Genomic DNA, 14,830 nt, shown 5'->3' with positions numbered 1-14,830 from the left:
GTTAACGTTGCACTTGAAAATGCTTGGAATCTTAACGCCTGCCTCAAGACTACTCGTAGAACAGCCTAGTGCTTCGTTAGATGCTTCCCCCTTCTCTCTCCCGTGTCACTTTATACAAAGAAGATCTCTGTTAAACATAATCACATGGTTTTCATCTCTCTGTGACCTTCGATAACTTTATTATTTTTATTTTATTTAACCTTTTTATTTAACTAGGCAAGTCAGTTAAGAACAATTTCTTATTTACGATGACGGTCGAACCCGGACGACGCTGCGCCGTCTATGTAATTGATACAGGTCATGTATAAAATGCTTCAAATTAAAACTGAGATGACTGAATTAAAATATCAACATTAGACAAAAGGCAGTGTGCAATCAATTGTTCAATTTAGCTTCTTGTAGGATACTGTCTGTACTTTGTATCAATATATTTCATGATCTGTATAACGTCTGCAATGATATACCGAATCTGGGATTTAAGTGCATTTTTATTGGAAAAGCATTCGAATAAGCTAGGTGCTGATCCGTCATCAGTATTGTGAAATAATTCTTATGTTAAGGTAAGATTTGAATGGAGAAAGCTGACCTGGGAACAGCGCTCCCTTTCTTTTCATACTATCAGTATCGACAGATTCTTCTTACGACACACTTTCCAGCGCTATTGGAAAACCGAGCACAGGTCATTCTCGCCGTGCAGCTGAAACCAAATCATGTGCTTGTGCCGTCAACTGAAAAAGTTGGTAGCACCAGTGGGAAAAGTTAGTCTGGAACTCTTGCCTCATTGGGTTGGATTTGTTTCCTCTGTTCCAGTTTGTAAGTGTTTTATGCAGTGGGAATGAAGGGGGTGGGTTGAGACAGCATCAGGGCTGTTAGACTTAACAATAATTATCTGCTGGCTCTCTCTGTCTATCTTCAAAGGCAGCCTCCTTAAGGAGACACACACACACACACACATAGACGAGCGCGCGCACACACACGTTCACACACAAATACACCCACACGAATCAGAGCGCAGAAAATGACAGTGACTACTAACAAAAAGCTGCGCTAATGTCTACTAGCATCTTGATTCCGTCAAACAACTCTTCGCTCATCCGCTTTGTCTGAATGAACAGTTACATTTTGTTATCTTAGCATAGCAACATAAAAATGATACCAGACTATTATATTGGGTACAATGTGGGGAGTGAAAATCGCTAGGCTACTTTGGTGCATTCAGTGGATGGGAGGGGAGGGGGGGGGGGGGGGGGGGGGACAGCATCTCTGAAAGCCACTGAGAGGGCCACACATCCATTATTTATCTCAACAGATGAGGTTCGCTGCTCCGGCTATCTGGGCTCACAGCGAGTTCCGTATGACTGAGAGAACCTGATTTCTCAGCTCTCTTCATGGTTTATTTTGTTACAGTATTTCCCTGTGCCTCACTCTCACTTGCAATTTACACCAAGGATAACACATCTTCACCCCAAATCATTTATGAGGGGAAGGATTTTTATTCCTTTTTATGTTTTGCATCTACAGTGATTCAAGCGTCTAATATGACTTTTTCCCCCCCTGTTTTGCAATTGTAGCATCCGTACACACTACACTTACACACTACACTTACACACTTCACTTACACACTACACTTACACACTTCACATACACACTACACTTACACACTTCACTTACACACTACACTTACACACTACACTTACACACTTCACTTACACACTACACTTACACACTTCACTTACACACTACACTTACACACTTCACTTACTCACTACACGTACACACTTCACTTACACACTACACTTACACACTTCACTTACACACTACACTTACACACTACACTTACACACTACACTTACACACTTCACTTACACACTACACTTACACACTTCACTTACACACTTCACTTACACACTACACTTACACACTTCACTTACACACTACACTTACACACTTCACTTACACACTACACTTACACACTTCACTTACACACTACACTTACACACTACACTTACACACTTCACTTACACACTTCACTTACACACTACACTTACACACTACACTTACACACTTCACATACACACTACACTTACACACTTCACATACACACTACACTTACACACTACACTTACACACTACACTTACACACTTCACTTACACACTTCACTTACACACTACACTTACACACTTCACTTACACACTTCACTTACACACTACACTTACACACTTCACTTATATCCTTTCACATACACACTACACTTACACACTACACTTACATCCTTTCACTTACACTACACACTACACTTACATCCTTTCACACACTACACTTACACACTACACTTATATCCTTTCACTTACACACTTCACATACACACTACACTTACACACTACACTTACATCCTTTCACTTAGTCTAATTGTACATTTAAGTATTTGATTTGGTCTTGATTGAATTTAAAGCCTAGGATCTATGTAGTTAGGGGAGGGTGTGGGGTCTTGGCCTCTCCATTAACTGAACATTTAAAGACCGTAAGACCGTGCTGTGTTTATGCAATAATTTGGCTGTAGCTAAAAGGTGTGTGCGTGTGTGTGTGTGTGCATGTTTGGGCGAGTGTGTGTGTGTGTTCGGGCGAGTGTGTGTGTGCGTGCGTGCGTGCGAGTGTGTATGTGTGCGTGTTTGGGCGAGTGTGTGTGTGTGTGTGTGTGTTCGGGCGAGTGTGTGTGCGTGCGTGTTCGGGTGAGTGTGTGTGTGTGTGTGTGCGTGCGTGCGTGTTCGGGCGAGTGTGTGTGTGTGTGCGTGCATGTTCGGGCGAGAGAGAGAAACTAGTACAGACTACAGCAGGGTGGAAGAGGGGGAAAAAACTCTAGTTTACCACACTTACTGTGACAGTCTGTTTGGCTGTCTACTCTGTCAGTAAAGGAAACAGGCAATTGCCTTTTTACACAAGCACACACACACACACACACACACACACACACACACACACACACACACACACACACACACACACACGCCACAATATCACAGGCTTCTTCAACAATTCCAACCATGACTTAAACTGGAATACTGCACCAACCATAACAGGTTGGCCTGCCAACCCAGCCTGCGTGCGTGTGTATAGATCATGATGATCCACACAGAGAAAGACCATGCAGGTCTGAACAAAAATGGCTGCCAAACAGGAAATACCTCAACTAAGCATGGAAGTATGCATATACAGTGCATTCAGAAAGTATTCAGACCCCTTGACTTTTTCCACATTTTTGTTACGTTACAGCCTTATTCTAAAATGTATTTTAATCTACACACAATACCCCATCATGACATCACAATACCCATGATGACATCACAATACCCATGATGACATCACAATAACCCATAATGACAAAGCGAAAAGCAGGTTTTTAGAAATGTTTGAAAATGTATTAAAAATGTAAAAAACTGATTACATTTACATAAGAATTTAGACCCTTTGCTTTGTTGAAGCACCTTTTGGCAGCGATTACAGACTCAATTCTTCTTTGGTTTGACGCTACAAGCTTGGCACACCTGTATTTGGGGAGTTTTTTTCCCATTTATTTCTCTGCCAATCCTCTCAAGCTCTGTCAGGTTGGATGGGAGCATCGCTTCACAGCTATTTTCAAGTCTCTGCAGAGATGTTAGATTGGCTTCAAGTCCGGGCTCTGACTGGGCCACTCAAGGGACATTCAGAGACTTGTCCCGAAGCCACTCTCACATTTGTCTTGGCTGTGTGCTTAGTAGGGTTGCACATTTTTTGGGGAATATTCAGAGGTGGAAACCTTCCATTGGAATATATGGGAATTAACGGAAATATATGCAAATTAATACCATTTTTAACTGTAGATGTTTTTTTGCATTGGATATATTTTACCATATCATATGGAGACAGAAACATAAACATTTCAACTTATAATATGTAGACATACAGTGGGGCAAAAAAGTATTTAGTCAGCCACCAATTGTGCAAGTTCTCCCACTTAAAAAAGATGAGAGAGGCCTGTAATTTTCATCATAGGTACACTTCAACTATGACAGACAAAATGAGAAGAAAAAGTGAAAGGAAAATCACATTGTAGGATTTTTTATGAATTTATTTGCAAATTTATTTATTTGGAAAATAAGTATTTGGTCACCTACAAACAAGCAAGATTTCTGGCTCTCACAGACCTGTAACTTCTTCTTTAAGAGGCTCCTTTTTCCTCCACTCATTACCTGTATTAATGGCACCTGTTTGAACTTGTTATCAGTATAAAAGACACCTGTCCACAACCTCAAACAGTCACACTCCAAACTCCACTATGGCCAAGACCAAAGTGCTGTCAAAGGACACCAGAAACAAAATTGTAGACCTGCACCAGACTGGGAAGACTGAATCTGCAATAGGTAAGCAGCTTGGTTTGAAGAAATCAACTGTGGGAGCAATTATTAGGAAATGGAAGACATACAAGACCACTGATAATCTTCCTCGATCTGGGGCTCCACGCAAGATCTCACCCCGTGGGGTCAAAATGATCACAAGAACCACACAGGGGGGACCTTGTGAATGACCTGCAGAGACATGGGACCAAAGTAACAAAGCCTACCATCAGTAACACACTACGCCGCCAGGGACTCAAATCCTGCAGTGCAAGACGTGTCCCCCTTCTTAAGCCAGTACATGTCCAGGCCCGTCTGAAGTTTGCTAGAGAGCATTTGGATGATCCAGAAGAAGATTGGGAGAATGTCATATGGTCATTGGTAAAAACTCAACTCGTCGTGTTTGGAGGACAAAGAATGCTGAGTTGCATCCAAAGAACACCATACCTACTGTGAAGCATGGGGGTGGAAACATCATGCTTTGGGGCTGTTTTTCTGCTGAGTTGTATCCAAAGAACAACAAACGTTTGACCTCTGTCATTGCCAACAAAGGGTATATATGACTGTATGTTTGTTTTTACTCCATGTGTAACTCTGTGTCGTTTTATCTGTCGAACTGCTTTGCTTTATCTTGGCCAGGTCGCAATTGTAAATGAGAACTTGTTCTCAACTTGCCTACCTGGTTTAAATAAAGGTAAAATAAAAATAAATAAATAAAAATATAACAAAGTATTGAGATATACCAAAAACTTATTTTCAGCCATAATTTGCAAATGAATTCATAAAAAATCCTACAATGTGATTTTCTGGATTTTTTCCCCCCTCATTTTGTCTGTCATAGTTGAAGTGTACCTATGATGAAAATTACAGGCCTCATCTTTTTAAGTGGGAGAACTTGCACAATTGGTGGCTGACTAAATACTTTTTTGCCCCATTGTATTCTGAGAGTCCTTTAGGTGCCTTTTTGGCAAACTCCAAGCAGGCTGTCATGTGCCTTTTACTGAGGAGTGTCTCCCGTCTGGTCACTCTACCATAAAGGACTGATTGGTGGAGTGCTGCAGAGATGGTTGTCCTTCTGGAGGGTTCTCCCATTTCCACAGAGGAACTCTGGAGCTCTGGCAGAGTGACCATCGGGTTCTTGCTCACCTCCCTGACCAAGGACCTTAAGAACTGTTTTGGTACCCTAACCCCAGATCTGTGCCTCGACACAATCCTGTCTCAGAGCTCTACGGACAATTCCTTCGACCTGACATGCACTGTCAACTGTGGGACCTTATATAGACAGGTGTGTGCCTTTCCAAATCATGTCCAATTAATTGAATTTACCACAGGTGGACTCCAATCAAGTTGTAGAAACATCTCAAAGATGATCAATGGAAACAGGATGCACCTGAGCTCAATTTCAGGGCTCAAAGCAAAGGGTCTGACTTCTTATGTAAATCATATATTTCTGTTTTTTACATTTAATACAAACATTAAAAAAATATATAAAAAAATTGAATCAATTTTAGGATAAGGTTGTAAAAGTAACAAAATGTGGAGAAATTCAAGGGGTCTGAATACTTCCCCTTTTATCATCCATAGTGGCAGTTGGTGAATGTAAATGGCTGTATTACTTCATTATTGGGTTTCCTCATCAAGTTCTGCCTGTTTTGGAGCCTTTGTTGTAGCAGGGACACCGTTACACGGGGGGAGAAGGACCAATGTTTCCCACTGTAGGGGATGCTGTTGTATTTTAGACTCAAGCCTGTTTTCTTTTCATCTTTTTTTCCTCACCTGAGAGTACTTTCTGGGAAGAAGGTCCTAAACAGATGAGTTGTTAGTCGTGAAATGTCAAACGGGTTTTCGACATGGAGCCGAAGCACACTCCCAGGTTCCATGGCTCCATGTCAACAGTGTTAACCTGTAGGGCAACACTGTTATTACTGGAGTCTGCCAGCACATGACAGAACTTTACATGCCCTCTATAAGTTAATGCATACCACCGACTCTATGAAGTAAGTTATTTTAGCCTTTAGATTTCTTTCAGAATGCTATGTGTTTAGCCACATTACACACTATGCTAATTATGTCGATTTAAGGCAGCCACCCGCACCTCTCTGATTCAGAGGGGTTGGGTTAAAAGACACATTTCAGTTGAATGCGTTCAGTTGTACAACCGACTAGGTATCCTCCCTATTTTAATTCTAGCCTCATTGTCCTTAGTGTTTTGGTGTGGCCATATAGCATGTCATTGTCATTATACGCACAGTGCACCTATGGACCAGACGTCTGTGCGGCCATTGACACGTATTTAACCACACACTCACTCCCTCCCTGCCCCGAAGGGATGTCAGTTATAGTAGAGTTCAATCCCTCCCCTTAAGCCAGTAGACCTATCCCAGGGCCCACAGAGTATGGGTGATGGAGTTGGAATGAGGGCTTGGCAGAGGTGTTGGGGACCGTACAGAGATAGTTACTGCAGTGTGGATACAGTATGGAGATGGTTACTACAGTATATAGATAGTTACTGCAGTATGGATACAGTATGGAGATAGTTACTGCAGTATGGATACAGTATGGAGATAGTTACTACAGTATATAGATAGTTACTGCAGTATGGATACAGTATGGAGATAGTTACTCCAGTATGGATACAGTATGGAGATAGTTACTGCAGTATGGAGATAGTTACGGCAGTATGGAGATAGTTACTGCAGTATGGAGATAGTTACGGCAGTATGGATACAGTATGGAGATAGTTACTGCAGTATGGATACAGTATGGAGATAGTTACTACAGTATGGATACAGTATGGAGATAGTTACTGCAGTATGGATACAGTATGGAGATAGTTACTGCAGTATGGAGATAGTTACGGCAGTATGGAGATAGTTACTGCAGTATGGATACAGTATGGAGATAGTTACTGCAGTATGGATACAGTATGGCGATAGTTACTACAGTATGGAGATAGTTACGGCAGTATGGAGATAGTTACTGCAGTATGGATACAGTATGGAGATAGTTACGGCAGTATGGATACAGTATGGAGATAGTTACTGCAGTATGGATACAGTATGGAGATAGTTACTACAGTATGGAGATAGTTACGGCAGTATGGAGATAGTTACTGCAGTATGGATACAGTATGGCGATAGTTACTACAGTATGGAGATAGTTACGGCAGTATGGAGATAGTTACTGCAGTATGGATACAGTATGGAGATAGTTACGGCAGTATGGATACAGTATGGAGATAGTTACTGCAGTATGGATACAGTATGGAGATAGTTACTACAGTATGGAGATAGTTACGGCAGTATGGAGATAGTTACTGCAGTATGGATACAGTATGGAGATAGTTACAGCAGTATGGATACAGTATGGAGATAGTTACGGCAGTATGGAGATAGTTACTGCAGTATGGATACAGTATGGAGATAGTTACTGCAGTATGGAGATAGTTACTGCAGTATGGATACAGTATGGAGATAGTTACTGCAGTATGGAGATAGTTACTGCAGTATGGATACAGTATGGGCACAGTATGTATACATTATAGAGATAGTTACTACATTATGGAGATATTTACTGCAGTATGGATACATTATAGAGATAGTTACTACAGTATAGAGATAGTTACTACAGTATGGGGATAGTTACTACAGTATGGGGATAGTTACTACAGTATATAGATATTTACTGCAGTGTGGATACAGTGTGGAGATAGCTACTACATTATAGAGATAGTTACTGCAGTATGGATACAGTATGGAGATAGTTACTGCAGTATGGATACAGTATGGAGATAGTTACTGCAGTATAGATAGTTACTGCAGTATGGATACAGTATGGAGATAGTTACTGCAGTATGGATACAGTATGGAGATAGTTACTGCAGTATAGATAGTTACTGCAGTATGGATACAGTATAGAGATAGTTACTGCAGTATAGAAATAGTTACTACAGTATGGGGATAGCTACTGTCTGATCCTGAGCCTGTGAATATAAGAGTCGCTGCTCTGTGGTGGTCCAAGTGTTTAGGTGGGCTGGCTGAACGCACACTGATCCATAGGAACCACACACACACTGAACACAAATATTTTGTCTCCCGCAGGTGCTTAATGCCCAGAAGGCCGGGTACAAGTCGGCCATTGTACACAACGTGGACTCTGATGACTTAATCAGCATGGGATCCAATGATCGTAAGTCCCCCCCCCCCCCCCCCCCCCTGACAATCCTCTGCACAATCACACAAACATGCAGCAGCACTACACACAGTCGTCTGTTCATTTGGGGAGTAGTATAGTAGAGGGGTAGTATAGTAGAGGGTTAGTATAGTAGAGGGTTAGTATAGTAGAGGGGTAGTATAGTAGAGGGTTAGTATATTAGTGGGATAGTATAGTAGAGGGTTAGTATAGTAGTGGGGTAGTATAGTAGAGGGTTAGTATATTAGTGGGGTAGTATAGTAGAGGGGTAGTATAGTAGAGGGGTAGTATAGTAGTGGGGTAGTATAGTAGAGGGTTAGTATATTAGTGGGGTAGTATAGTAGAGGGGTAGTATAGTAGAGGGGTAGTGTAGTAGAGGGGTAGTATAGTAGAGGGGTAGTATAGTAGAGGGTTAGTATATTAGTGGGGTAGTATAGTAGAGGGTTAGTATATTAGAGGGGTAGTATAGTAGAGGGGTAGTGTAGTAGAGGGGTAGTATAGTAGAGGGGTAGTATAGTAGAGGGGTAGTATAGTAGAGGGTTAGTATATTAGTGGGGTAGTATAGTAGAGGGGTAGTATAGTAGAGGGGTAATATAGTAGTGGAGTAGAGGGGTAGTATAGTAGAGGGGTGGTATAGTAGAGGGGTAATATAGTAGTGGAGTAGAGGGGTAGTATAGTAGAGGGGTGGTATAGTAGAGGGGTAGTATAGTAGAGGGGTAGTATAGTAGAGGGGTAGTATAGTAGAGGGGTAATATAGTAGTGGAGTAGAGGGGTAGTATAGTAGAGGGGTGGTATAGTAGAGGGGTAATATAGTAGTGGAGTAGAGGGGTAGTATAGTAGAGGGGTGGTATAGTAGAGGGGTAGTATAGTAGTGGGGGTAGTATAGTAGAGGGGTAGTATAGTAGAGGGGTAGTATATTAGTGGAGTAGAGGGGTAGTAATAGTAGAGAGGTAGTATAGTAGAGGGGTAGTATAGTAGTATAGTAGAGGGGTAGTATAGTAGAGGGGTAGTATAGTAGAGGGCTAGTGGAGTAGTAGTGTAGTAGAGGGGTAGTGTAGTCGAGGGGTAGTATGGTAGAGGGGTAGTATAGTAGAGGGGTAGTATAGTAGAGGGGTAGTGTAGTAGTGGGGTAGTATGGTAGTGGGGTAGTATGGTAGTGGAGTAGAGGGGTAGTGGAGTAGAGGGGTAGTATAGTAGAGGGCTAGTGGAGTAGTGTAGTCGAGGGGTAGTGTAGTCGAGGGGTAGTGTAGTCGAGGGGTAGTGTAGTCGAGGGGTAGTGGAGTCGAGGGGTAGTGGAGTAGAGGGGTAGTATAGTAGAGGGGTAGTATAGTAGTGGAGTAGAGGGGTGGAGTAGTTTCGTAGTGGAGTAGTATAGTAGAGGGGTAGTATAGTAGAGGGGTAGTATAGTAGTGGAGTAGAGGGGTAGTATAGTAGTGGAGTAGAGGGGTGGTATAGTAGAGGGGTGGTATGCTAGAGGGGGAGTATAGTAGAGGGGTAGTATAGTAGTGGAGTAGAGGGGTAGTATAGTAGTGGAGTAGAGGGGTAGTATAGGAGAGGGGTAGTGGAGTAGTATAGTAGAGGGATAATATAGTGGTGGGGTAGTATAGTGGTGGGGTAGAGGGATAGTATAGTGGAGGGGTGGAGTAGAGGGGTAGTATAGTAGAGGGGTGGTATAGTAGAGAGGTAGTATAGTAGAGGGGTGGTTTAGTAGAGGGGTGGTATAGTAGAGGGGTAGTATAGTGGTGGGGTAGAGGGGTAGTATAGTAGAGGGGTGGTATAGTAGAGGGGTAGTGGAGTAGTATAGTAGAGGGATAATATAGTGGTGGGGGTAGTATAGTGGTGGGGTAGAGGGATAGTATAGTGGAGGGGTGGAGTAGAGGGGTGGTATAGTAGAGAGGTAGTATAGTAGAGGGGTGGTTTAGTAGAGGGGTGGTATAGTAGAGGGGTAGTATAGTGGTGGGGTAGAGGGGTTGTATAGTAGAGGGGTTGTATAGTAGAGGGGTTGTATAGTGGTGGGGTAGAGGGGTTGTATAGTAGAGGGGTTGTATAGTAGAGGGGGTTGTATAGTAGAGGGGTAGTATAGTGGTGGGGTAGAGAGGTAGTATAGTAGAGGGGTGGTTTAGTAGAGGGGTGTATAGTAGAGGGGTAGAGGGGTGGTATAGTAGAGGGGTGGTATAGTAGAGGGGTGGTATAGTAGAGGGGTGGTATAGTAGAGGGTGGTATAGTAGAGGGGTGGTATAGTAGAGGGGTTGTATAGTAGAGGGGTTGTATAGTAGAGGGGTTGTATAGTAGAGGGGTTGTATAGTAGAGGGGTTGTATAGTGGTGGGGTAGAGGGGTGGTATAGTAGAGGGGTGGTATAGTAGAGAGGTAGTATAGTGGTGGGGTGGTATAGTAGAGGGGTAGTATAGTAGAGGGGTGGTATAGTAGAGAGGTAGTATAGTAGAGGGGTGGTTTAGTAGAGGGGTGGTATAGTAGAGGGGTAGTATAGTGGTGGGGTAGAGGGGTGGTATAGTAGAGGGGGTGGTATAGTAGAGGGGTTGTATAGTAGAGGGGTTGTATAGTAGAGTGGTTGTATAGTGGTGGGTAGAGGGGTTGTATAGTAGAGGGGTTGTATAGTAGAGGGGTAGTATAGTGGTGGGGTAGAGAGGTAGTATAGTAGAGGGGTGGTTTAGTAGAGGGGTGGTATAGTAGAGAGGTAGAGGGGTGGTATAGTAGAGGGGTGGTATAGTAGAGGGGTGGTATAGTAAGAGGGGTGGTATAGTAGAGGGGTGGTATAGTAGAGGGGTTGTATAGTAGAGGGGTTGTATAGTAGAGGGGTTGTATAGTAGAGGGGTTGTATAGTAGAGGGGTTGTATAGTGGTGGGGTAGAGGGGTGGTATAGTAGAGGGGTGGTATAGTAGAGGGGTAGTATAGTGGTGGGGTGGTATAGTAGAGGGGTAGTATAGTGGTGGGGTAGGAGGGGTAGTATAGTGGTGGGGTAGAGGGGTAGTATAGTGGTGGGGTAGAGGGGTAGTATAGTGGTGGGGGTAGAGGGGTGGGTATAGTAGAGGGGTAGTATAGTGGTGGGGTAGAGGGGGTTGTATAGTAGTGGAGTAGAGGGGTAGTATAGTGGTGGGGTAGAGGGGTAGTATAGTAGTGGAGTAGAGGGGTAGTATAGTGGTGGGGTAGAGGGGTTGTATAGTAGTGGAGTAGAGGGGTAGTATAGTGGTGGGGTAGAGGGTAGTATAGTGGGTGGAGTAGAGGGGTAGTAGAAGTGGTGGGGGTAGAGGGGGTTGTATAGTAGTGGAGTAGAGGGGTAGTATAGTGGGTGGGGTAGAGGGGTAGTATAGTGGTGGGGTAGAGGGGTTGTATAGTAGTGGGAGTAGAGGGTTGTATAGTAGAGGGGTTGTATAGTAGTGGGGTAGAGGGGTGGTTTAGTAGAGGGGTTGTATAGTAGAGGGGTTGTATAGTAGAGTGGTTGTATAGTGGTGGGGTAGAGGGGTTGTATAGTAGAGGGGTTGTATAGTAGAAGGGGTAGTATAGTGGTGGGGTAGAGAGGTAGTATAGTAGAGGGGTGGTTTAGTAGAAGGGGTGTATAGAGAGGGGTAGAGGGGGTATAGTAGAGGTGGTATAGTAGAGGGGTGGTATAGTAGAGGGGTGGTATAGTAGAGGGGTGGTATAGTAGAGGGGTGGTATAGTAGAGGGGTGGTATAGTAGAGGGGTTGTATAGTAGAGGGGTTGTATAGTAGAGGGGTTGTATAGTAGAGGGGTGGTATAGTAGAGGGTTGTATAGTAGAGGGGTTGTATAGTGGTGGGGTAGAGGGGTGGTATAGTAGAGGGGTGGTATAGTAGAGGGGTAGTATAGTGGTGGGGTGGTATAGTAGAGGGGTAGTATAGTGGTGGGGTAGAGGGGTAGTATAGTGGTGGGGTAGAGGGGTAGTATAGTGGTGGGGTAGAGGGGTAGTATAGTGGTGGGGTAGAGGGGTGGTATAGTAGAGGGGTAGTATAGTGGTGGGGTAGAGGGGTTGTATAGTAGTGGAGTAGAGGGGTAGTATAGTGGTGGGGTAGAGGGGTAGTATAGTAGTGGAGTAGAGGGGTAGTATAGTGGTGGGGTAGAGGGGTTGTATAGTAGTGGAGTAGAGGGGTAGTATAGTGGTGGGGTAGAGGGGTAGTATAGTGGTGGAGTAGAGGGGTAGTATAGTGGTGGGGTAGAGGGGTTGTATAGTAGTGGAGTAGAGGGGTAGTATAGTGGTGGGGTAGAGGGGTAGTATAGTGGTGGGGTAGAGGGGTTGTATAGTAGTGGGAGTAGAGGGGTTGTATAGTAGAGGGGTTGTATAGTAGTGGGGTAGAGGGGTGGTTTAGTAGAGGGGTGGTTTAGTAGAGGGGTAGTATAGTGGTGGGGTAGAGGGGTTGTATAGTAGTGGGGTAGTATAGTGGTGGGGGTAGAGGGATGGTATAGTAGTGGGAGTAGTGGGGTAGTATAGTGGTGGGGTAGAGGGGTGGTATAGTAGTGGGGTAGAGGGGTGGGTATAGTAGAGGGGTAGTATAGTGGTGGGGTAGAGGGGTTGTATAGTGGTGGAGTAGAGGGGTAGTATAGTGGTGGGGTAGAGGGGTTGTATAGTAGTGGAGTAGAGGGGTAGTATAGTGGTGGGGTAGAGGGGTAGTATAGTGGTGGGGTAGAGGGGTTGTATAGTAGTGGGAGTAGAGGGGTTGTATAGTAGAGGGGTTGTATAGTAGTGGGGTAGAGGGGTGGTTTAGTAGAGGGGTGGTTTAGTAGAGGGGTAGTATAGTGGTGGGGTAGAGGGGTTGTATAGTAGTGGGGTAGTATAGTGGTGGGGTAGAGGGGTGGTATAGTAGTGGGAGTAGTGGGGTAGTATAGTGGTGGGGTAGAGGGGTGGTATAGTAGTGGGGTAGAGGGGTGGTATAGTAGAGGGGTAGTATAGTGGTGGGGTAGAGGGGTTGTATAGTAGTGGGGGTGGTATAGTGGTGGGGTAGAGGGGTTGTATAGTAGTGGGGTAGTATAGTGGTGGGGTAGAGGGGTAGTATAGTAGTGGGGGTAGGGTGGTGGTATAGTAGTGGGGTGGTATAGTGGTGGGGGTAGAGGGGGTTGTATAGTAGTGGGGTAGTATAGTGGTGGGGTAGAGGGGTTGTATAGTAGTGGGGTGGTATAGTGGTGGGGTAGAGGGGTTGTATAGTAGTGGGGTAGTATAGTGGTGGGGTAGAGGGGTTGTATAGTAGAGGGGTGGTTTAGTAGTGGAGTAGAGGGGTTGTATAGTGGTGGGGTAGAGGGGTTGTATAGTAGAGGGGTGGTATAGTGGTGGGGTAGAGGGGTTGTATAGTGGTGGGGTAGTATAGTGGTGGGGTAGAGGGGTTGTATAGTAGTATAGTGGTGGGGTAGTATAGTGGTGGAATAGAGGGGTAGTATAGTGGTGGGGTAGAGGGGTTGTATAGTAGTGGGAGTAGTATAGTAGTGGGGTAGAGGGGTTGTATAGTAGTGGGGTAGAGGGGTTGTATAGTAGTGGGGTAGTATAGTGGTGGGGTAGAGGGGTTGTATAGTAGAGGGGTGGTTTAGTAGTGGAGTAGAGGGGTTGTATAGTGGTGGGGTAGAGGGGTTGTATAGTAGAGGGGTGGTATAGTGGTGGGGTAGAGGGGTTGTATAGTGGTGGGGGTAGTATAGTGGTGGGGTAGAGGGGTTGTATAGTAGTATAGTGGTGGGGTAGTATAGTGGTGGAGTAGAGGGGTAGTATAGTGGTGGGGTAGAGGGGTTGTATAGTAGTGGGAGTAGTATAGTAGTGGGGTAGAGGGGTTGTATAGTAGTGGGGTAGAGGGGTTGTATAGTAGAGGGGTAGTATAGTGGTGGGGTAGAGGGGTAGTATAGTGGGTGGGGTAGAGGGGTTGTATAGTGGTGGGGTAGTATAGTAGTGGGGTAGAGGGGTTGTATAGTAGTGGGGGTAGTATAGTAGTGGGGTAGAGGGGTTGTATAGTAGAGGGGTAGTGTAGTAGTGGGGTAGAGGGGTTGTATAGTAGAGGGGTTGTATAGTAGAGGGGTAGAGGGGTTGTATAGTAGAGGGTAGTATAGTAAGTGGGGTAAGAGGGGTTTGTATAGTAGAGGGGTAGAGGGGTTGTATAGTAGAGGGGTAGTATAGTAGTGGGGTAGAGGGGTTGTATAGTAAGGGGTAGTTGGGGGTGGGGTGGTATAGTGGTGGGTAGAGGGGTTGTATAGTAGAGGGGGTGGTATAGTGGTGGGGTAGAGGGGTTGTATAGTAGAGGGGTAGTATAGTAGTGGGG

General features: G+C 44.5%; 1 protein-coding gene across 3 annotated transcripts in view; it reads left to right on the top strand.

Moving 5' to 3' along the window:
* LOC109881282 (E3 ubiquitin-protein ligase RNF13) overlaps nucleotides 1-14,830 on the top strand; it is a 90,209-nt gene that overhangs the window by 55,162 nt on the left and 20,217 nt on the right. For all 3 annotated transcript variants that reach the window (XM_020473440.2, XM_031822353.1, XM_031822352.1), the window contains exon 5: nucleotides 8,472-8,559. In XM_020473440.2, the coding sequence (XP_020329029.2) occupies nucleotides 8,472-8,559 (88 nt within the window). The remainder of the gene's footprint in view (nucleotides 1-8,471; nucleotides 8,560-14,830) is intronic.

The sequence above is a fragment of the Oncorhynchus kisutch genome, linkage group LG4, assembly GCF_002021735.2.
Source record: "Oncorhynchus kisutch isolate 150728-3 linkage group LG4, Okis_V2, whole genome shotgun sequence".
NCBI lineage: Eukaryota > Metazoa > Chordata > Actinopteri > Salmoniformes > Salmonidae > Oncorhynchus > Oncorhynchus kisutch.
Note: the sequence above shows the minus strand (reverse complement) of the source record. Positions and strands in the feature narration are given on the sequence as shown.